Source organism: Chiloscyllium punctatum, chromosome 30, assembly GCF_047496795.1.
Source record: "Chiloscyllium punctatum isolate Juve2018m chromosome 30, sChiPun1.3, whole genome shotgun sequence".
NCBI lineage: Eukaryota > Metazoa > Chordata > Chondrichthyes > Orectolobiformes > Hemiscylliidae > Chiloscyllium > Chiloscyllium punctatum.
Genome location: NC_092768.1, coordinates 22,777,577 through 22,801,578, shown reverse-complemented (window position 1 = coordinate 22,801,578; position 24,002 = coordinate 22,777,577). Strand labels below are relative to the sequence as shown.

The window sequence follows — 24,002 nt, the reverse complement described above, 5'->3', positions numbered from 1 at the left end:
TCTCGACTCTGATTTCCAGCATCTGCAGTCCTCATTTCCTCCTACATTGAGTGAAGTGCAGGTAAATCGCTGCTTCACCTGGAAGGTGTGTCTGGGGCCTTGGATAGTGAGGAGGGAGAACGTAAACGAGCAGGAGGGCTTTTGCCCAAAACATCGATTTTACTGCTCCTCGGATGCTGCATGAACTGCTGTGCTCTTCCAGCATCTCTAATCCAGAATCTGGTTTCCAGCATCTGCAGTCATTGTTTTTACCTAGGTGTCACACCTTGTATGGGAAGGTGCTGTGAGGGTGTGGGGAGATGTCGAGAGTGGTGGAGGAGTGGACCAGGATATCGCGAGAGGGAACAATCCCTGTGGGAATCTGACAAAGCGGAGGACGGTAGTAGCATTCTACCGGAGGTGGTGGAAACGGTAGCAAATGTTCTAAATAAACAGCTGAGGGCCCTGTCAATCACGGTGGTGAGGAATCCTCTGTTGAGGAAGAGGGTGGCCATTTTGGAGGCCCCCCCCCCTTGTTGAAGTTGGTACCATCAGATCGGATGCAACAGAGATGGAGGAACTGAGAGATGGATTACAGGAAGCAAGGTGCAAGGATGTACAGTCAAGGTAACTGTGGGAGTTGGTGGGTTTGTAGTTAGTGGTGGGCAGAAATATCTTAGTTTTTATTCAGGCATTCAGAAACATAAGAATGCTTACACTCGTTTGAAACCTTCCCTCCCTCATCTTCCCTCTGACTCCATCCCCTCTCCCAACACACCTCCTGTTGTGTATTTATATCCCTCTGACCTACCACTCCCTGATGCTGAATGTTCTATCCTCAGCAAAGATATCTGTTTAATTCTTATGCACTCCCACCTTAATGAATTTCAGACACAACATGACATTGAACTCTTCTTCCATCGCCGTTTCCTCCATGCCCATTTCTTTGGACAAGAGTCCTCTCCCTCTCCCATAGATCCCTTCACCCGCTTTCAATACCATCCCTCCACCGAGACCCCTCCCTCTGGCCTCTTACCTACTCTCAGCCTGAACATTGAGAACTGGTAACATGACACTGGTCACCTCAATATCTCTTACCCCCTGACCCATTCCAATCTCTTTCCCTCTGAACTGATTGCACTGCGTGATCTCAGATCCAACCCTGACTTTGTAATCAAGCCTGTCAATAGATCTGTACTGGGGTTTCAACTTTTCAACCACATTTATTCCTAATTTGGATGAAGTGAAGAGAGTTGTATGACTGAATGTGCAGGCAACGCTAAGTCAGGAGGGACAGTATATTGTGCAAATGGAAGGCTCTTATGGCACAGTGGTAATGCCTCATCTCTGAGCCAGTAGGCCTGAGTTCAAGACCGATCCACTGACATAAAATTAAAATACCTAGATGGTGCAAGTGGAGCAGCAAGTTGGAGTGATTTGAAAGCTGTGGTGTTTAAAGGAGGTTTAATGTGAGCAGTTGAAATGTCATCCACTTGGCACTCAAAAAAATGACCAAGTGATGAGACAGATATTTGGGAAGTCAAAGGAACAAATAAGGAAGCATCAACAAACAGGTTCAAAAAAAATGTTCAATGCTAATAATGTTGACCTTTGTCTCAACAAAGTGGGATGGATGAGGCTGCCAGGTAATGAGCTGCAAATGAAAGATGGGGCAACAGCCATGGTTTCGGTGGTGCCTTTTCCTACCTGAGCTGTCCTTTCCAATCATTGTAGTTCTGTTTGGGCAGCACTACAGCGGGATTCGAGTGAACCGCCAGCGGAAGTCGACACTCAAGATAAGCATTCTGGAGCCACCAGTCCGTGAGCTGAAATGGAAGAAAAGGAAATGATGGCAGAGATGACAAGAAAGGATACAGGCAAGAAATAAAAGACTGTGATATCCCAGTGTGAAGTGTGAAATGTTTGAACTATTAAGAAAGGGCCACACAAAAATAACTGTATTCAGGAAGGACTAAATGAGTGGTGCTAGACATGAGCACTGACGCTGTATTATAATTGAAAGAGGCAATTATTAATGTCAATCTTAACTTGTGTTAACAGGATTGATAATGATCTCTAAATAGGGTCATTAGCCAGGCATCGCTGGTGAACACTCACATTGCAGGCTTCACCATGTTAAAGGAACTCACCCTTTTCAGATGGGATGCCATTCCTATATACAAGGTTGAGCCCTGGGTTGTCATTTAGAGAGCGGAAACAATTGGAACATTCTCCCATCATTTCCAAAGGCCACCCATGACTATCTGGGTGAGTTTGTAGTTATTCCAATGAAGACCTTGAGGAACAGCAGGGCTCCTCCAGGGCCTCAAGAATCTGGGACATAGCCATCCTGGGACTCCTTCCAACCACCCAATGATTGCAAGATCTATGAACAGCCATTAGTGCATTTAAATGGATGACATTTACGTATTAGATCCACTGGGATGACCACTCAGTGCTACTGCGAGTGGATGGATGTTCCGTGGGAGTCCATTCAGTTATAGGTCCCTCCTAGTGCCACACATACAAGACCATATTTACATGCACGTGAAAAGATGTTTTTGATTTGTGCATAGAGTCAAACTCCAATGTTTTTGTTTCCTTGATATGCTAGAGTACAGAACTGAACTGCATTTGTGATTATGTATATTATTAATGATACTTTTTTATGAACAAAGTATATTTTTCAAATTTAAAAACATCTAATTTCAACATGTCTCCCTTCCCCTGCCCACTTTCATTTTGAGTAGGAATGCTGCAAGGAATTGTAGGTAACTCCATAGTGTTTACTCTGGCAATCAGATCACTTACCCAGTTTTCAGTCCTTCTTGATCGCCTTTCCAGCCTGTCCTGTAGTTTTGATCCAATACTATAGGGTCTACTGAACTCTCTCACTATCTCCCTTGTCTGTTCCAGCTCTTCTGGGGTCACGAGAGGCTGCAGTGCGAGGAGGTAGCGTTCCAGTGTGTGTTTCAACGGAGGAACTGGCAGCTGAGGCAATGGACAGTAGGTTGAGAAAGGCCTTCCTGGAGGACACCAGACACCTGGTGACTTGACGAAGAATGTAGGTCGCCATACTCTGACCGTCTAGGTAAAAGATAGGAAAATGAAGATACTCAGGACATGAACAGGGGCCAAATACTTTCTCTTCAATAACATGTCCTTGCATAGAATTCTACAAGGGCAGTTTCAGCAAAGGAAGCAGTAACCATTTAGGATGAAACATTTACTGAATGTGAATGAAGACAGTCATGTCACTGTAGAAAGCTGTGGGTCTTTTATCTAACTATTAGTTTAATGAGTGTATGTTAATAAGTCACCCTTGTTCCAAATGACCTGCAAAAAACAAACAGAGTGATGAAAGGGTGATTGTATTACTCTAATCTTTTATTGGTTAGTAAATGTGATTATAATCTAAAGCCTTTCCAAAAACACAAATTATACACTAATGTTTATTCTCAAAGATAACACCTCATTGTATTCTAAACTAGATTGGTATTATCACAGTAGCAAGCAGCAAACCAGGGTGAAGACATTATCTCCTTGGGCACCTTTCATCACAGATAAATGTTTAAAAACAATTCTCTCTGTTTCTCAGGTCTCTCTGGCCAGATACTTGCTGCCTTCAACTGATCACAAGGAGGTTCACATGAATAGGCCAGGAATTAACCCAGATAACCATGTCTACTCAATGCTTCTTGACACAAAGCCCTGTAAAAAGAATTGACCTTGAACAAGTGTTGCAGACTGGCAGGTTCAGGACTACACGCTGAGGGAAGCACTAAAACTTGGGACAGCTGCTGCCAAGGCTGAGTGGGGAAACACTACTGTCTAAGTTCTTTCTGCCAAAATATAACTAAGGTCTGCTAGGTTTTGAGACAGTGGCTCAGTGGTTATCACTGCTGCCTCATAGTGCCAGGGACCCAGGTTCGATTCCAGTCTCGAGTGACTGTCTGTGTGGAGTTTGCACGACGTCCCATTGTCTGCTTGGGTTTCCTCCTAAATTTCAAAAAATGTGCCATACTAAATTGCCCATAGTGCGAGGAGCATAAGTCAGGGGGAAATATCGGGAAGTGTGTCTGGGTGGGTTACTCTTTGGAGGGTCGGTGTGGACTTCTTGGGCTGAAGGGCCTGTTCCCACGCTGTAGGGAATCGAATAGCCTTCATGGGAATGTAACTAATTTCTTTTCATGCTTAGAAAATGCCTTTTTCATTGCAACTAGATTGAAATTCTAATAAGGGATGTCAAAATTCCACTTTAAAATGTTTCTCCTTTAAAATCTGTATTAAACTGTTTTGTACTTGTATTCTTATTGATAATGAAAAGCATATTTTTGAACTGTAAAAAATCTTGACGCCAAATCCGGAGACAGCAGATATCAAGAAACAATATGCTTTTGCAAAGTACTTCAGAGAAACACCAACGATAAAAGATTGGACACTGACTCCATTAAGTATGAAGCAGGAATTACTGCTACCTGGAGGAAGGGATTGGAGAGATGTGCTTGTTACTGCTAAGTCAAAACAAACTTGTATGTGTAAGCATCTCTAACATAGTAGAACATTCAAGCTAATTCATCAAAGTGCTAACAAACAGAATATGACATTAAGCAATGTAAGGAGATATTATACTGAGTGACAAAAGCATGATCTAAGAATTCATTTTTAAGGATCTGAAAGAGAGAAATGGGTTACAGAGGTAGACAGTAGTTGAAGGCATGACCAATGAGGAAACAGCTCATGTGGTGATATCCAAACTACTGAAAGATTTTCCTTGCAAGAACACATTTACTTGTGGATGCATAACAAAGACTAGGAAACACTAGGTTAGCTGCTCATTTTCCCAGATGATTTTCTCATTTGGTTCTTCCATTCCTACATTTTTCTAGGTCCAATACATTTTTACTTCAGTCTGCTAATGCCCTGGTGACAAAAGCAAGAACTGTGTGTCTCCAAGTCAGAAGGTTTGGATTCATGTTCCACTCAAATGGCATGAACACACCAATACAGTGGGAGGGAAGAGTGCAATAAGTCTTTTTTTAAGATAAGAAATTGCATCAAAAGCCCTGCCTGCTCTCTCAAGGAAATGTAAAAGATCCTGTGGCATAATTCTAAAGAAGGATTGAGGAGTTATTCCAAATTACCTGGACCAACAAGATGAACTTGCCTTACTGAAAGAGAGTCAATCAGCTGATCATTATCACACTGGATTAGTATGCCACCTATTTTGCACACACTCAGAAATTTCCAGTTAATAATGTGATCATTGCAGCCTAACACTTCGGAACATCACAAAGTCAGTGAAAGGTGCCATTTGAATGCTTCTTCCTCTGCCAGTGAGTAACCCAAGCTAAACTCTGCACATTACTAGAAATGCTTCTTTTAAAAGAAAATGGTGCCATGGTGTCAACATTTACAATTAGAACCACTTAAACATGAGTATCTCTTACTGCCACAGGTCACCACATTTCCTTTTTCAGAAGAAGTGGGTGATGGCATGTGTGGTGAATCCGCTGTCATTTTAGAGACTAGGCCTATCGGTTTGCTCTTACGAGTCAGCAACCCCGAATCATCAGGATACAAGTTCTGGCACGGTTCCTGATCTGGCTGCGAACCCAAGAGCATGACAAGCAGCAATAACATTCCCGGGCAAAAGCTGCCTGATCTGCTGTGCTTTTCCAGCATCACTCTAATCCAGACTCTGGTTTGCAGCATCTGTAGTCCTTGTTTTTACCTAGCAATAACATTCCTCCTCCTGAGAAGATAAGCAGAAGTAAACTGGAATGACTGTCTCCTTCTGCTGAAAGTCCAATGGGCTCTTGATCAGACACGCCACTGGGCTGAGGAGTGGCAGATGGAGTTTAATTTAAATGAATGTGAGGTGCTGCATTTTGGAAAAACAAATCAAAGCAGGCCTTATATACTTAATGGTAAGGTCCAAGGGAGTGTTGCTCAGCAAAGAGACCTTGGAATGCAGGTTCATAGCTCCTTGAAAGTAGAGTCGCAGGTAGATAGGATAGTGAAGAAGGCGTTTAGTATGCTTTCCTTTATTGGTCAGAGCATTGTGTATAGATGTTGGGAGGTCATGTTGCAGGACATTGGTTAGGCCACTTTTGAAATATTGCATGCAATTCTGGCCTCCTTCCTATCAGAAGGATGTTGTGAAACTTGAAGGGATCGGAAAAAATTTACAAGGATGTTGCCAGGGTTGGAGGATTTGAATTATAGGGAGAGGCTGAATAGGCTGGGGCTGTTTTCCCTGGAGAGTTGGAGGTTGAGAGGTGACCTTGTAGAGGTGAAATAGGCAAGGTCTTTTTCCTGGGGTGGGGGAAGTCCAGAATGAGAGGGCACAGGTTTAAGGTGAGAGGGGAAATACATAAAAGGAACCTAAGGGGCAACCTTTTCACACAGAGGGTGGTGCATGTATGAAATGAGCTGCCAGAGGAAGTGGTGGAGACTGATACAATTACTGCATTTAAAAGGCATCTAGATGGTACATGAATAGGAAAGGGTTTAGAGGGATATGGTCCTAGCGTTTGCAAATGGAACTAGATTAGGTTAGGATATCTCGTCCGCGTGGACAAATTGGACTGAAGGGTCTGTTTCCGTGCTGCACATTTCTTTTATTACACCAGACTGATCTGGATTGATATCCTCTTTAACTCAGACATTAAGTTTCAAACCAAATCCCATTTATTCATGAAATGGAGGTGCCAGTTTTGGACTGGATTGGACAAGGTCAAAAATCACATGACACCAGATTATAGTCTAATGGGTTTATTTGAAAACACAAGCTTTCGGAGTGCTGCTTCTTCATCAGGTGTTAAAGATTTATCCTTCACCTACCTAAGCTTCAGTCCAGGAAAATTTCAATTTTAAAATTTTCATTTTTTAAAATACCTCTCTGGCCTCAAATGCCCTGCCTCCATCATCTCCCCTGATTCTCTTCACCCCACTCTCCTCAGACCCTGGATTCTCCAGCACCCGTGATGTTAATCGCTCATCCAGTCCAATGCTGCCTCTGTACTTATCCTGGGCACCAAGCACTGGAATTCTTCACTCAACTTCTTTTCAAGACATGCAGCATCTCTTTTTTAAGCAAGTATTTTCTTACCCATACTAATATCAATTTATACGGCTCAGAGCAAATTGTGTCTGAGAACACCCCTATGAAGTAGCATGGCTGCTTTATATAAATGCAAGTTGTGGTCTGTTTGAATGAAATAAATAACCAGGTCACTGTCTAGGTTATTCCCACACTTTCAATCAAGATGGGAGATTGGTGGTTACCCTACTTCAATTTGCACAGATTACATTTAAAATGACTTTCACCAAAACACAAAGCTGCCAAGCTTAATTCTCAGGCTAGGTTCTGAATGACAAAAAAAAACTAATATCTGCGCCCTTTAGTTTCATGCCGATAAACTGCAGGTCAAAGCCAACAGGCCATTTTATGCAGTGACATGCAGGCAACACCTTGGAGGCGTGATCTCGCTGGGCAGGAAATGAAACACAAATTAACTGATGTCAGCAGTTTGACACACACACAAAAAAAAACAAAAATAAGTGTCCACACCTCTACCTTAAGACAGTATTTGGAACGCGGAGTAATACCACCCCCCTCTAACATACTTCACTGACTTCACAGTGTTTCGAGATCTTCCGAAAAGTGGCGGGTTAGAAATACAATTCTTCCTTTCCCCTTTTAATTTAATTTTAAAGCCTATTTCTGCATGTACGGGCAGATTAGGTGAGGGCTTACTAATAATATGCAGCAACAAACACGGACTGCAATAGCTCTTTCGCGCTAGAAGGATGGGGATGGGGATTGGGGGGGGGGGTGCTGCAAGTTATACTGGAGCTCAACAACAGGGCAGGACAGAGTGACATTCAGCACGTGTGCAGTGCTCGCTGCTTGGTGCGATTTCAAGCATGCAATAAACATCTACCAGCTATTACTGTACATGATAAACAAGCTATGGTTACAATGTATAAATCGTCACTTCCTCCTGTGTCTTCTTTTTCCCGAATAAATCCGATTTGTTTTGCTACAATGTAACAGGTCATGAACGAATGATACTGGCGATTGGAAACTTACCAAGAGGCGCGTCGATGCCGTCAGCATCATGGAGAACCTTTGCTGAGAAACATTGACTCCAATGTAGGAGCTCGCCTGAGTTTTAAAAAAGGGAATTTTAAAAAATGCTCGGTTCGAGCTGTTCCAGCAGCTGTCAGGGCGTAAGGAAATGGCAAGAGTTTAGAGTTCACCAGAGCTCGCCTTACTTCCGTCTGCTTCCCGTCTCTTTCTACAGTCAAACTGAAAAGGATACGATCGAAACGTGCAGGGGTATCATCAGGTTATGGTGGCGTTTGAACATCTTCGTGTATTGATAATTATGAGAGAAAGCAGCTCGGAATGTCATTTATAAATAATCACATTGTTACAGGGAGAAATTGTTTTGAAACAACCCAAAACGATTGGGGTGTTTAAAACGGTGCAGCGTGGTGTTTTAAATCCCGTTGTCATTTTGGTTTTGCTTGCAATATATTAGGTCCCGGTAAAAAAGCGATTTAGTTATGTTGATAACATCCAATCATTAGTATATGGTGTAAAGGAAGGTTTTCCCTCGCTGTTGGAATGGTACAGTCTGGCATGCGAGGCGCTCTTAATATCAAATGTCAACAAAACACAACGTGACCAAGGTCAGGCTAAGGGAATTTTCTTTAGCAAAACATACATTACAAAGAGACTTGGCGCAAGTGGAGAGGCGGCTGTTTGTTTACAGTATAACAAAGAAAAAAAAATGAAACACTAGAAATGGAGGGACACTGGCAGGAAGCGAGTGGAACCTTAATACATCTACGCGAAATATCTCTTGGAGGACCAGTGTTATCCCCAAGATATTAACCAGTCCTCAGCTGGGAGTGATTAGAGTGAGGAGGGGAATGGAGCTTTTCATCTGGTTGATAATGTTGACGCGAATGCTCCTATTGAAGTTCAGCATCTGTGTTCAAATTGTTTATTTTATTTACAAAATGTAATAGTGTACTCCCTTTTGATAAGGCATTTGAGACACAGCTGCCTTACACAGAGATCGAGGTGATCCTAAAATCAATAAATCAGATTGAAGCTCTGGCTCTGTCTCATTCAGCCAGGAACGGTAGGGGCAAGGAAAGAATGAGGGCGAGGCTTCACACATGTTTCTATCCACTCTGATCGAGAACTCAGCCAAGTGGATAATCTATCCTGGTCTCTTCCCGAGGTCCTCTCGTTTTACAAATGTCAGTCTTCAGCCAAATCGATTCACTCCATGCAACATCTAGAAAGAGCTGAAGACTCTGGATACAGCATGAGCTACTGAGGATAGCAGCAGTCCTGAAGAATTGTGCTGGTAAATTACTGCATCATTAGAGGGGCTGATCCCATATGGGTACAAAACTGGAACAATGTGAACAATTATTCAAGTCCTGTATTGTCCACAGAAAATTCAGTCTGGCCAAATACATAGGAAATAGAAACAGGGAAAGGAACAGGAGGAGTATGTCAATCAGCCTTTCAAACCTTTGAATCAGTCATTCAAAAACTAATCATCCAGCTCAGTATCCTGTTCCTGCTTTCTCCCCATGTCCTTTGATCCTTTTAGCTCAAAGAACAATATCTGACTCCTTTTTTAGAAACATTCAGCGTTTCAGTCTCAATCACTTTCTGTGGCAGAGAATTCCACAAGCTTGCCACCCTCTGGGTGAAGAAATACCTCCTCATCTCAGTCCTGAATGGCCTTCCTCATATCCTTAAGCTGTGACCCCTGATCCTGGACTCCCTGGTCATGAGGAGCACTTTGCCTGCATTTACCCGTTTAGTCCTGTAGATTTTTATAGTTTTTCATGAACCCCCCCCCCCCCCCCCCCCATTCTATATTTCCATGACCATAGACCTAACCAATCCAGTTTCTCTTTGGAAGTCAGTCCTACCATCTCAGGAACCTGTCTGCTGTGACAGGACTTGCTTTGCCATTGTCATTTCTGGTGCCTAGGCCAATGTTGGATGAGCAGGTGAGGTTTAATTTCTTCATTTAAGTTTTATAGCTGGATTTGGTATCACTCGATGGCATGGCAAATCATTTCAGTGAGCAGGTAACAGTTAACTGGGAGAAAGCAAGGACTGCAGATGCTGGAGATCAGAGTCAAGAGTGTGGTGCTGGAAAAGCACAGCTGTTCAGGTAGCATCCGAGGAACAGGAGAATTGTCATTTTGAGCGTAAGCTCTCCGTTAGAAATGGGGCTTGTGGGCCAAGGGAAATGAGAGATAAATGGGAGGGGAAATAGCTGAGAATGCAATAGGTAGATGAAGGTGGGGTGAAGGTCATAGGTCGGAGAGGAGGGTGGAGCCGAAAGGCGAGAAGGAAGATGGACAGGTAGGATGGGTCAAAAGGGCGATGCCGAGTTCGAAAGTTGGATCTGGGAGAAAGTGGGGGGAGGAGAAATGAGGAAACTAGTGAAATCCACATTGATGCCGTGTGGTTGAGTGGTCCCGAGGTGGAAGATGAGGCATTTTTCCTCCAGGCAGCAGGTGATAAGGGTTTGGTAAGGAGGAGGCCCAGGGCCTGCATGTCTGTGGGAGGGGGAGTTAAAGTGTTCAACCACAGGGCAGTGAAGTTGTTTCATCCATGTGTCCTGGAGATGTTCCACAATGAGGCGTCCTGTCTCCCCAGTGCAGAGGAGACCACATCGGGAGCAATAGATACAGTAAATGACGTGTACAGGTAGATGTCTATCAGATGTGGAAAGCGGGGCCTTGGACAGAGGTAAAGGGGGTGGTGTGGGCGCAGGTTTTGCAATTTGCAATGTTGTGGCAGGGGAAGGTGCCAGGAGGGTAGGATGGGTTAGTGGGGGTGGCATGGATCTGACGAGAGTTGCGGAGGGAATGGTCTTTACAGAACCTGGGGAGGGGTGGGGAGAGAAATATATCCTCGGTGCTGGGGTCTGCTTGTAGATGGTGGAAATGGCAGAGAATGACGTGATGTGTCGGAGGTTGGTGGGGTGGAAGGTGAGGACTAGGGGCGTTCTGTCCTTGTTGCGATTGGAGGGGTGAGGTACAAGAGCAAAGGTGCAGGAAGTGGACGTGATGCGCTGGAGGGCATCATCGACCAAATGGGAGGGGAAATTGCGGTCTTTGAAGAAGGACGCTATCTGGTATGTTCTGTGGCGGAATTGGTCCTCCTGGGAGCAGATGCGGCAAAGGCTGAGGACTTGGGAATAAGGGATAGTTTTTACAGGAGGCAGGGTGGGAGGACGCGTAGTCCAGGTAGCTGTGGGAGTCGGTGGGTTTGTGGTAGATGTCTGTGTTGAGTCGGTCACCGTTAATGGACCACATTTATGTTAATGGAGATTCATGTAGAGCAGACCAGATGAGAACTGTAGATTTCCTCTTCTAAAGGGCATTAAGGGGGCTGGAATGTTTTTACACAATTGACAGTGGGTATGTAGTCAAAATTGGTGGACAGCTGGTTTGTCATGGAGCATGCAACTAACAGCTGGGGTTCAATATGAAAGATTCTCCTTCTCAATCTCTCCCTTTGCCTGTGGTTTAACTATCACCAATCTGTAATGAGAGTGTGGCTGAATGCTCTAATAGGGCTATGGTGGCTTAAAATTATTAATATTCTAAGTTTTAACTCCAAACTTGTATTACAGTCAAATTGCATCATTTGACATGCTGGGATTCAAAACCACATTCCTGGAAAGTTAGCCTGGGGAAGTGACTAAAAGCATTACTGCTGTCCCAAACCCTCCACCTAATTGGGATCAGCAATAACACAAAGGAAGGTGGTTGTTTTTGGAGGAGTCAGATATGGCACAAAAAAAACTAGTTGTTTTTGGAGGTCAGTCAATTCAGTCCCAGGACATAACTGCATTAACTACTCAAGATAAATATTTTCCTAATTTTCCTGTTCAAAGCCCCAATCACACACCTCTGGACCTTGAGCTCAGGCCTTCCAGTTCCATGGTCAGGACACCACCACGCTGCCACAAGAGCCACATGTTGCTCAGGATCTATATTTTTCAATCAACCTGCTCAAAGATGTTATTATACAACTCAGAAGGATGGGATTTGAGGCTACACCTCCTGGTTCAGTGCTAGGGTTAGGTAAGGGTACTCTGGAGAATTTCTCAGGTTACTGGGGAGAAGGATATGGAAGGTACAGAATGTGACAAAATAGGTGGTGACATCTTGAAAATTGTCTAGATTACAGAGGAGGAGGTGCTGGATGTCTTGAAATGCATAAAGGTGGATAAATCCCCAAGACCTGACCAGGTGTACCCGAGAATTCTGTGGGCAGCTACGGAAGTGATTGCTGGGCCCCTTGCTGAGATATTTGTAACATCGATAGGTGAGGTGCCAGAGGTTGGCTAACGTGGTGCCATTATTTAATGAGGGTGGTAGGAAAAAGCCAGGGAAGTAAAGACAGTTGAGCCTGATATTGGTGGTGGGCATGTTGTTGGAGGGAATTCTGAGACACAGGATTTACCTGTGTTTGGAAAGGCAAGGACTGATTAGGGATGAAGGGCTTTTGCCTAAAACATCGATTTTCCTGCTCCTCAGATGCTGCCTGACCTGCTGTGCTTTTCCAGCACCACTCTAATCTTGACTCTGATCTCCAGCATCTGCAGTCCTCACCTTCGCCCATCTGATTAGGGATAGTCAACATGGTGTGTGGGAAATCATGTCTCACTAACTTGATTGAGTTTTTTTGAAGAAGTAACAAAGAGGATACATGAGATATGCAGGAGCCAGTGTTGGACTGGGGTGGGCAAAGCTAAACATCACGCAACTCCATGTCATACTTCAACAGGTTTATTTGGAAGCACTAGGTTCGGAACACTACTCCTTTATCAGGCCATTGTGGAGTATAAGATCATACAACACAAAATTTATAGCAAAAGGTTACAGTGTCAGACCTGGATTGTTAAGTCTTTCATATATTCAACCAACCTGGATTGTTAAGTCTTTCATCTTTTGGAATGCAGGTTTTGGTTCTTTAATATGTAAATCACTGAACTCTTTTAAGTCACCTTCTAGAGGTAACTTAAGGTTTTATAATGAAAGGTGACATCTGAACTCAGACAATGTATTAAAGGTATGAGGCCAGAGTCTGTCTGTATCTCCCATCTTGAGTCAGACTGGTTCTATTACCAAAGTGGAAAATATTGGAAAATATTACATGTATCGACTGCCTGTAGACTGTGCATTTTGTGTGTAATATAGAATGTTTCTGCAAAGACAAATTCACCTTTAAGACTTAAACATATGTGTGCGTGCATGAGAGGGAGAGTGAGTATTTGCATGTGAGTGCATATGCAAGAGTGTGTTTGCATGTGTGAAAGCTTGGTAAAGTATATGTGTGTGGGTGTGTTGGAGTATAAGCCTGTGAGAGGGTGTATGTGTGGGTGTGAGTGTGGTGTGTGTATGTGAGAGAGGGTCTGTGTGAGTGTGTAAGTATGTAAGAGTGTGTGTGTGTGTGAGAGAGTATGACTAGTGGGGTCACTTGTAGTGCAACATGAACCCAAGATTCTGATTGTGGCCATCATCCTCTTGGTACTGAACTTGGCTATCAGCCTTTGTTTGGCCATTTTTTGTTGTTGCCCATCCCAAAGTCCACCTTGGAGAACGGTCACCTGAAGATCTGAGGCTAAATGTCCCTGACTGCTGAGGGCAGAGCGGTGGACGTGTATGGACTTCAGTAAGGCTTTGGACAAGGTTCCTCATGGTAGACTGGTTAGCAAGGTTAGATCACACGCAATACAATTAGAACCAGACATTTGGATGCAGAATTGGCTTTAAGGTAGAAGACAGAGGGTGATGGTGGAGGTTTGCTTTTCAGACCGGAGGTCTGACTCAATGAGGAAACCAAATGCAATATTTGCAAGTTTGCTGATGACACAAAACTTGTGAGTTTTGAGGAGGATGCAAGGAGGTTTCAGGCCGATCTTCACAAGTTGAAAGTGTGGGGAAACACATAGCAGATGCAGTATAATGTGGAAAAATGTGACGTCATACACTTTGGCGTGAAATCAGAAAGGCAGAGATTTTTTGAAATGGTAATATATTTGGAAATGTGAATGTACAAGAGGATTGAGGTATCTTTGTGCACCAGTCATAAAAGTAAACAGGTAGATGCAGCAAACAATTAGGAACAGCTTTATTGAAATAGGATTTCACTTCAGGGGTATAAATGTCTTACTACAGTTCGACGGTGTATTGGTAAGACATAGGATTGGAGCGAATGAACTGAGATGATTGAGAATTGTTTAACAGGTCAGAAACAGAAAGTGAGAATAAATGTCTTTTATTTTCCACGTAGCAGTGATGACTAGCGGGCTACCACAGGGATCAGTGCTTGGGTCCCAGCTATTCATGATATGTATAAATGATTTGGATCAAGTATTATTGGCATTTTTGGTCATCTTACCTAAGCAATGATATGCTTCCATAAGAACATGTAACAAAGGGGGTCTAAGCTGATACTGGGAATGAGCTATTCAGAACTGAGATGAGGAAATATTTTTTTCACTCAGAGGCTGATCAACCTGTGGAATTCTTTACCAGAGAAGAGGATAACAAATTTTTAAATGTTAAAGAAATAATGCTCTAGAATTTTAAATTCCTGAATAGGTAGCCTTAATGTATAGTCCAAAAGAGAGCATCGCCTCCTCAGTCCTGCAGTGGAGTATCATTCTTGCTTGTGCTGAAGCCCTGGAATAGGGCTTTGTGGTAGATAATCAGCCATGACCATAATTGGATGACAGAGCAGTCTTTAAGGAGCAAATGGCCTATTCTAGTCCTATTTTGTGTTTTAATATTCAAAGACATTGTCTCCGCTACCTTCTGAGGGAGCGTGTTCCAAAGTTGTACAATTTCCTGAAAGCAAAAATAGTCCCCTGATGTAAAAGGGTGACTGCTAATTTTGAAACAATGGTCCTTTGTTCTGGACTTACCCATACCCATAGATCCCTGAAAGTTCCCACCCAGGTTGATAGGGTTGTTAAGAAGGCATTCAGTGTGTTAGCTTTTATTGGTAGGGTGAATTGAGTTTTGGAGCCATGAGATCATGTTGCAGCTGGATAAAACTTTGGTGCGGTCGTACATGGAGTATTGTGTACAGTCCTGGTTGCCGCATTATAGGAAGGACGCAGAAGCTTTGGAAAGGGTGCAGAGGGGATTTACCAGGATTTTGCTTGGTATGGAGGGAAGGCCTTATGAGGAAAGGCTGAGGGACTTGAGGCTGGTTTCATTAGAGAGAAGAAGGCTAAGAGATGACTTAAAAGAGATGTAAAAGATGAGCAGTGGATTAGATGGGGTGGACAATGAAAGCCTTTTTCCTTGGATGGTGATGGCTAGCATGAGGAGACATAGCTTTAAATTGAGAGGTGATAGATATAGGACAGATGTCAGAGGTAGGTTCTTTCCTCAGAGAGCAAGTAAGGGTGTGGAACGCCCTGCCTGCAACAGTAGTAAGCTCGCCAACTATAAGGGCATTTAAATGGTGTAGGGTAGTGTAGGTTAGATGAGCTTCAGATTGGTTCCACATGTTGGCGCAACATCGAGGGCCAAAGGGCCTGTACTGTGCTGTAATGTTATATGTTCATCCACAAGAGGAAACATCTTTTCCACATTCACCTTGTCAAGACTATTCAAGACTATTCACCTTGTCAAGACTATTTGTACCTATCAGGCAGGGAGGAAAGGGTCGTGTGAGGGAGCCGTGGTTTAATAAGGAGTTGGAATCCCTTGTTAAACGGAAGAGGGCGGCCTTTGTAAAGATGAGGCGTGAAGGTTCAATAGGGGCAATTGAGAGTTATAAGGTAGCCCGGAAGGACCTGAAGAGAGAGCTAAGAGCAGCAAGGAGGGGACATGAAAGGTCCTTAGTTGGTAGGATTAGGGAAAACCCTAAGGCTTTCTATAGGTATGTTAGGAATAAAAGAATGACTAGGGAAGGAATAGGTCCAATCAAGGATAGTAATGGGAAGTTGCGTGTGGAGGCTGAAGAGATTGGGGAGGCGCTGAATGAATACTTTTCGTCAGTATTCACTCAGGAACAGGACATTGTTGTCGATATAAATACTGAGGCACGAATAAATAGAATGGATGGCTTTGAGATATGTAGAGAAGAGGTGTTGGAAATTCTGGCAAGGGTGAAAATAGATAAGTCCCCTGGGCCTGATGGTATTTATCCTAGGATTCTCTGGGAAGCAAGGGAGGAGATTGCAGAGCCATTGGCCTTGATTTTTGTGTCCTCTTTGTCGACAGGAGTAGTGCCAGAGGACTGGAGGCTAGCAAACGTGGTTCCCTTGTTCAAGAAGGGGAGTAGGGATAATCCTAGTAACTATAGGCCAGTGAGTCTCACTTCTGTTGTGGGCAAAGTCTTAGAGAGAATTGTAAGGGATAGGATTTATGCACATCTGGATAAGAGTGATGTGATCAAGGATAGTCAGCATGGTTTTGTGAAGGGCAGGTCGTGCCTCACAAACCTTATTGAATTCTTTGAGAAGGTGACTAAGGAGGTAGATGAGGGGAAAGCGGTAGATGTGGTATATATGGATTTTAGTAAGGCGTTTGATAAGGTCCCCCATGGTAGGCTACTGCAGAAAATACAGAGATATGGCATTGAAGGTGAGTTGGAGGTTTGGATTAGGAATTGGCTCTCTGGAAGAAGACAGAGGGTAGTAGTTGATGGCAAAGGTTCATCTTGGAGTGCCGTCACTAGCGGTGTTCCGCAAGGATCTGTTTTGGGACCATTGCTGTTTGTCATTTTTATAAATGACCTGGAGGAAGGGTTAGAAGGTTGGGTGAGCAAGTTTGCGGATGATACGAAAGTCGGAGGAGTTGTAGACAGTGAGGAAGGATATGGCAGGTTACAGCGGGATATAGAGAAGCTGCAGAGCTGGGCAGAAAGGTGGCAAATGGAGTTCAATGTAGCTAAGTGTGAAGTGATTCACTTTGGTAAGTGTAATAAAAAGATGGATTACTGGGCTAATGGTAGACTACTTGGTAGTGTGGAAGAGCAGAGGGATCTTGGTGTCCATGTACACAGATCTCTGAAAGTTGCCACCCAGGTAAATAGTGCAGTGAAGAAGGCATATGGCGTACTGGCTTTTATTGGTAGAGGAATTGAGTTCCGGAGTCCTGAGGTCATGCTGCAGTTGTATAAGACTCTGGTGCGGCCGCATCTGGAATATTGTGTGCAGTTTTGGTCGCCATACTATAGGAAGGATGTGGAGGCACTGGAACGGGTGCAGAGGAAGTTTACCAGGATGTTGCCTGGTATGGTAGGAAGATCGTATGAGGAAAGGCTGAGGCACTTGGGGTTGTTTTCATTGGAGAAAAGAAGGTTTAGGGGTGATTTGATAGAGGTGTACAAGATGATTAGGGGGTTAGATCGGGTTGACAGTGAGAACCTTTTTCCACGTATGGAGTCAGCTATTACAAGGGGGCATAGCTTTAAATTAAGGGGGGGTAGATATAGGACTGATGTTAGGGGTAGGTTCTTCACTCAGCGAGTCGTAAGTTCATGGAATGCCCTGCCAGTAGCAGTAGTGGACTCTCCCTCTTTATGGGTATTTAAGCGGGCATTGGATAGGTATATGCAGGATAGTGGCTTAGTGTAGGTTAGGGGTGCTTTGATCGGCGCAACATCGAGGGCCGAAGGGCCTGTACTGCGCTGTAATGTTCTATGTTCTATGTTCTAAGATCAATCAAATCACTTCTCACTCCTCTAAAGGCCATAGAAAATAATCCCAGACTATCCAATCTTTCCTCAGAAGTCAATTGGCTCATTCCAAATAGCAATTTAAGGAATCTGCCCTGAACCACCTCCAAAGCCTTTGTATTCTCCTTTAAATAAGGAGACCAAGATGGCATACAGAATTTGAGATGAGGTTTCACCAATGCCCTGAATACTATAACATTCTTAATTTATTATGAGAAGAATTGAACATTAAAGTTATCATATCCCATTAGCTTAATCAATCACTTGCTGTACCTGCACACTAACATAAAAAATTATTCTCTCACCTTGCATGACCTCAGGATGTTCAAAGTGCTTCACAACAATTTTTAGAAGTTTGGATACAGTTGTAACAAAGGAAGTGCAGCAGTTAATCAGTGTACTAAAACAGCAATGTGTTAATGAACAGATCAATGTTTTAGATGTTGGCTGAGGGATAAACATTGACTAGAACATTCAAAGAAAACTCTCCTTTTTTTTGAATTCTACCACATGATCATTCATGTCTACCTGACTGGGCACGTTGGGCCTCAGTTCAATGTTACATCTAAGAAATGGCATCTCAAACAGTGCACCACTCCCTCAAGACTGCAATGGAGTATCACCCAAGTGATGCGTTCAAGGAATTAAACTCATAATTGACTAAGTTGGCGGTGAGAGTGCTACCCACTCAGCTACACCTAATACAAAGAAATCTATGGAGATTGGTTAAGACTGTACCAAGACTGAGTGATGGATGAATCACAGGTGAAGGTTTGGGAGAATCTGAGCACATACAAACATAATCATGTTGAAAAAAATGTATAAGTTCAAATCTTTATTTCTTTGAAACATTCATAATGATATTATGTGAATAAAAGTCTCCATCTGAGCAAATTGATAACATCAATTCAAGTTGTGCTCCTGGTACTGTTTTTCCTGCTATGTGTAGCTTATGCAATACTGGATTGGAAAAAATATCAAATACAATCAAAGTAATGAAGTGGAGCCATTGAAAAAATTGAATTCATAGAAATACAGAATGATTGCAGAACAGAAAGGAGATCCTTGAGTATGTAGTGTATGTGCGAGCTCTCTGGAAGAGCAACTGATTGGCACTGCCCTGCCCTTTCTCGGTAGCCCTGCAATTCTTGCATTTTTAGTTTTTGGGATACAATTCAGATCCTGGCCATGCAATTTCTGTTCTCTATTTTCCTTACATTGGTCCCCTCCTCCCCTGAGTCCACTAATAGCATTGTATTATTTGTGTCTTGTTTATTTTGCTCCCAGCAGAGAGGACCCATTGTCTCCTTTACACACCTTAATTTATATCCAATTTACAATTTGATTTCTCTTTCACCACAATTAGCAAACATTTTGTCTTGTGCACTTGACCTCTACACCATCTGCTTTCCTTGCTCTTCTGCCTCCGCCTCTGTCAAAAGTATAAAAACCACCATTTTCCAACCCCTTTAGCTCTGACGAAAAAAGCGAAATATTAACTTTGCTTTTCCCTCTTTGCTAAGTTTCTGCAGCATTTTCTGTGTTTCAGATTTCCATTATTTACATAGTTTTCCTTTTAGTTGAGCAGTCTTCCTAAAGTCTAGTGCCAAGAATTTGACGCAATACTTCAGATGAAAGCTGAACCAGTGTTATATAAATGTTCATCATGACATCCTGGCTTTTGTAATTCAAGTTGAGCGTGTGGTGCTGGAAAAGCGCAGCCGGTCAGGCAGCATCCAAGGAGCAGGAGAATTGATGTTTCAGGCATAAGCCCTTCATCAGGGTGTTTTGTAATCCAAGCCTGTATTAGAAAAGCTAGATTTCCTTCCACCAATTTTAAGTTTTTTTTTAACCTGTCCTGCCATCTTTCAATGATCTGAGCATCCCCATATCTCTTTGTTTCTGCACCCCATTGAAAATTGTACCCTTTATGCTACATTGCATCTTTATCTTCTTCTTAGCAAATGATATTACTTATTACTTCTCGGTATTAAATTTTAACTGACCTAGAACATCCATGAATTGATAAATTTCCAATCATAACAACCCTTTTAATGGCTTCTTACCTGATCCATGTTGTTTTCATTTTCCATTTCTCCTTATTCAGTTTGTACTTCCTCTCAACATTTTTTTTGTGGTCACATCCAAAAATAGTTTCCTCAACTAGGTCGAGTCTTTTTGGAATAGAAACCTGCACCTCTTATACATGCTGAAAGTGGGAAAGCATGTTACAAAATTAACACTTAATCAACAATAACCCACATTGATACAGTGCCTTAAATATAACAAACAAATAGTCAGGAGACACTTCAGGAGGGCTAAAGAAAATGAATATTGTGGCAAAGATAGAGGGGCATTTAGATGCATCGCCATAGGTCCATTTTTAGGAATGTTTTAAAGGAGAAGAATGAAGTTTGAAAGGGCCAGGCTCAGAGAGGGAATTTCAGAGCTTAAGCCTACATAGCTGGAAGCACGGCAACCCAAAGGTACAGCAATGAAAATTGGAGATATAGCATAGGATTTTAGGATAGCAGGAATCTCAGAGGATTGTGGGAGATTATAGACCCTAACAAAATTGAAGACAAGGATCAGAAATTTAAAATCAGGATGTTTCCAAACTTGGACTAACGTAAGTCAGTCAGCACATAAGTGACGGGTGAGTGGGGCTTGATGGAAGTCAGGAAATAGTCAGTAGAGTTTTGGACCATCTCAAATTTATGGAAGGAAAGTTGTTCTAACACAATGAAACAATATTAAATAGCAGCATAAGCATTCAATACTTCCCACCAAACTCATGTAAATATCAGTGTAGATAATGCTTGTCAAATAAGTTTGAGGTTCTTTTAACTATGGATGAGAGTGAGGGTTGCAGCATGGATGAGGTAACTGACCACATTATTGAGGTGCAGGGAGCAAAAAAGAATGTAGTGGTAGTAGGGACAACACAGTGAGGGGGATAAAGTCTCCTCCACATAGAACAAGAGCGCAGAGGATTTCCTGCCTGCACAGTGCCAATGTGTAGGATATTTATCCAGGACTGGAGAGGAGCTTGCACCAGGAGGCCACCAAGGTTAAAAGCAGAACCTCAATAGATTATTATCTGAGCAATGAGTAAATTGGTATTGAGGCAATTAGATTAGCGAAATGAATACATGTTTCAAAGAGAAGTGGGTTCGAGTTCATGGTGTATCTGGCACCAATACTCTGGAGAGGGATCTCTGCTGTTGGAATACAGTATACTGAACCGTGCTTGGACCAGTGTTCCAACAAGCCACATACTTAGGGAAGTAGAAGTGAATTTAAAGTAAGTAGTGGAAGCGAGAGATCAAATTTGAGATGACATGGGTAATCAAAGATAGTAACAAGGCAAGAGAGAAAGATACTCATTTGGAAAATACTAAGCAGACTGCCACAGAAAACGGTAGAGGATAAAGGGATTTTCTAAAAGTAAATTGACAGATAAAGCTAGAGGTTACAAAAATAATAAAGGACAAAACTAGATGCTCTGTATCTGAATTCACATTCCAAAAAAAAACAGATGAACTGATAATGCAAATAGAAATAGATAAGTATGATCTGGAAACAATGCAGGATAATGTGGATTGGATTCTGATATTAAAGGGTATATTTGGGAAGGACTGTAAACATGGAAAAAAATGATGGCTCTATTTATTAGAACAGCACAATTATGGAGCTTACCAGAGAGTCAGCTTTACTAGATCTGATACAATACAATAAGATAGGACAAGTTAATGACCTCATAATAGTGAAAGAAAGAAGTGCCCATAACATGACGGAATTTTACATTCTGTCCAAGGAAGCAAGACATGCTTCTGAGACGACTATTAAAGAACAAAGACATTGGCGTGCATGTTCTTCGCTCCTTGAAAGTGGAGTCACAGGTAGATAGGATAGTGAAGAAGGTGTTGAGTATACTTACCTTTATTGGTCAGTGCATTAAGTATAGCATTTGGGAGGTCATGTTGTGGCTGTACAGGACATTGGTTTGGCCACTTTTGGAGTGTTGCATGCTCAAGGAAGGACGTTGTGAAATTTGAACGGCTGAGGCTATTTTCCTTGGAGCGTCAGAGGCTGAGGGGTGACCTTACAGAGGTTTATAAAATCATGAGGGGCATGATTTGGAATGCTGGTGTTGGACTGGGGTGTACAAAGTTAAAAATCACACAACACCAGGTTATAGTCTAACAGATTTAATTGGAAGCACCAGCTTTCGGAGCGTCGCTCCTTCATCAGTTGGTTGTGGAGTACACAATTGTAAGATACAGAATTTATAGCAAAAGTTTACAGTGTGATGTAACTGAAATGATATATTGAAAAATACCTTGACTGTTGAGTCTTTCATCTGTTCAAATACCATGATAGTCTCACTTCTTTCATGTGTAAATCACAACATGTTTTTTTAAAAGTTGCATTCCCAGGTTAACAGTAACAATTGGTGTTAGCTAGTTAATATATTGAAGGTGTTAGCCCCCTGTGTTCTCTGCCTGTGCCACAATGTTTAGACTGATTCTAATCTAAAAAGTGAGATAAGTCTTACATGAATTCATGCAGTTTTTGAGCAAAGTACAATGTAACTCTGCAAGTACAATTTCACCCCACAAACTTATATATAATGTGTGTTTGTGTGTCTGTCTGTCTGTCTGGGTTGGGGGTGTTGTGCGTGTCTGTGAGAGAGAGTGTCTTAAGTCTGTGAGGGAGTGCATGTGTGTGTATAGTGCAATGGTGGTCACCTGTAGTGTGACATGAACCCAAGGTCCCAGAGAGGGGCATGGATAAGGTGAATAGACAAGGTCTTTCCCCCTGGTTGGGGGACTCCAAAACGAGAGGACGTAGGTTTAAGGTGAGAGAGGAAAGATATACAGGGGACCTAAGGGGCAATGTTTTCATACAGAGGGTGGTGCGTGTATGGAATGAGCTGCCAGAGGAAGTGGTGGAGGCTGGTACGATTACAACATTTCAAAGGCATCTGGTTGGTCTGTGAATAGGAAGGATTTAGAGGGATATGGGCCAAATGCTGCCAAATGGGTCTCGATTTATTAGATTAGATTAGATTACTTACAGTGTGGAAACAGGCCCTTCGGCCCAACAAGTCCACACCGCCCCGCCGAAGCGCAACCCACCCATACCCCTACATCTACCCCTTACCTAACACTACGGGCAATTTAGCATGGCCAATTCACCTGACCTGCACATCTTTGGACTGTGGGAGGAAACTGGAGCACCCGGAGGAAACCCACGCAGACACGGGGAGAATGTGCAAACTCCACACAGTCAGTCGCCCGAGGCGGGAATTGAACCCGGGTCTCTGGCGCTGTGAGGCAGCAGTGCTAACCACTGTGATATGTGGTCGCATGGACGATTGGATCAAAGAAGTTGTGTTTGTATTGTATATCTCTGACACTATGACTCTAAACAAGGGCAATTATGAAGGATTGGAAGCAGAGCTAGCTAACGTGAACTAGCAAGTTAGGTGGAGATGAGTTGATAAAGATGCAGTTGTAGAAATGAGGAATTTAGAATATGCAGAATTCTTACAAAAATTTTTTAAAAAAATCAAAGCGGTGGACCTGCCATCTGTTAAGGATTACAATGAGTTGGCATGCCACAGAGATCAATGTTGGCGCCTCAATGTATTATAATGTATGTGAATAACATGGATAAAGGCACATAAGATATGGTTCCTAAAACTTGTCAATGCTTAAATAGGAAGGAAAGTTGTGACTAGGACATAAGGATGCTATAAAATGCTATAAATGGGTTAAGTGAATGGGCAAAGATCTGGCCATTGGAATATAAAGTGAGAAACTGTGAAAATGCCTATTTTTGGCAGAATGAATAAAAAAGAAGTAAATTATATAAAAAGTGAGAGATTGCAGAGGAATTGGGGTGTTCTGGTGAAATATTTACAAATAGTTTGTGTGCAGATAAAGCAAATAATTTCAAAAGCTGATAATTTGTTATAGATTGGTCAAGGTGAATTGAATACAAGAGCAGGGAGGTTATTTTTCTCTTATACAGAGTATTGGTGAGACTACATCTGGTGTAGTGCATACAGTAACCATCTCTGTATTTTAAAAAGGATGTAACTACATTGAACACATTTCAGAAAAGGCTTACTATCCTCATACCTGGAATGGGTAGGTTTTGTCATGAGGAAAGATTGTCAGTCTCGGCTTGTATCTGCTGGACTGTCGGAAGATAAGAAATAGCTTAGTGGAAACATATATGATGCTGA

General features: G+C 42.6%; 1 protein-coding gene across 2 annotated transcripts in view; it reads right to left on the bottom strand.

Moving 5' to 3' along the window:
* Positions 1 to 19,929, bottom strand: part of LOC140455270 (carnitine O-acetyltransferase-like) — a 53,427-nt gene extending 33,498 nt beyond the window's left edge. Inside the window, exons 1-3 of one of the 2 annotated variants that reach the window (XM_072550010.1) lie at positions 19,813 to 19,929; positions 2,791 to 3,066; positions 1,687 to 1,805 (exon numbers count right to left, since the gene is read on the bottom strand). In XM_072550010.1, the coding sequence (XP_072406111.1) occupies positions 1,687 to 1,805; positions 2,791 to 3,066; positions 19,813 to 19,839 (422 nt within the window). In that variant the 5' untranslated portion in view covers positions 19,840 to 19,929. Of the gene's footprint in view, positions 1 to 1,686; positions 1,806 to 2,790; positions 3,067 to 8,077; positions 8,384 to 19,812 lie in introns of those variants that run through there. The other variant, XM_072550009.1, reaches the window with a different exon arrangement.
* Between the last annotated feature and the right edge of the window lie 4,073 nt (positions 19,930 to 24,002).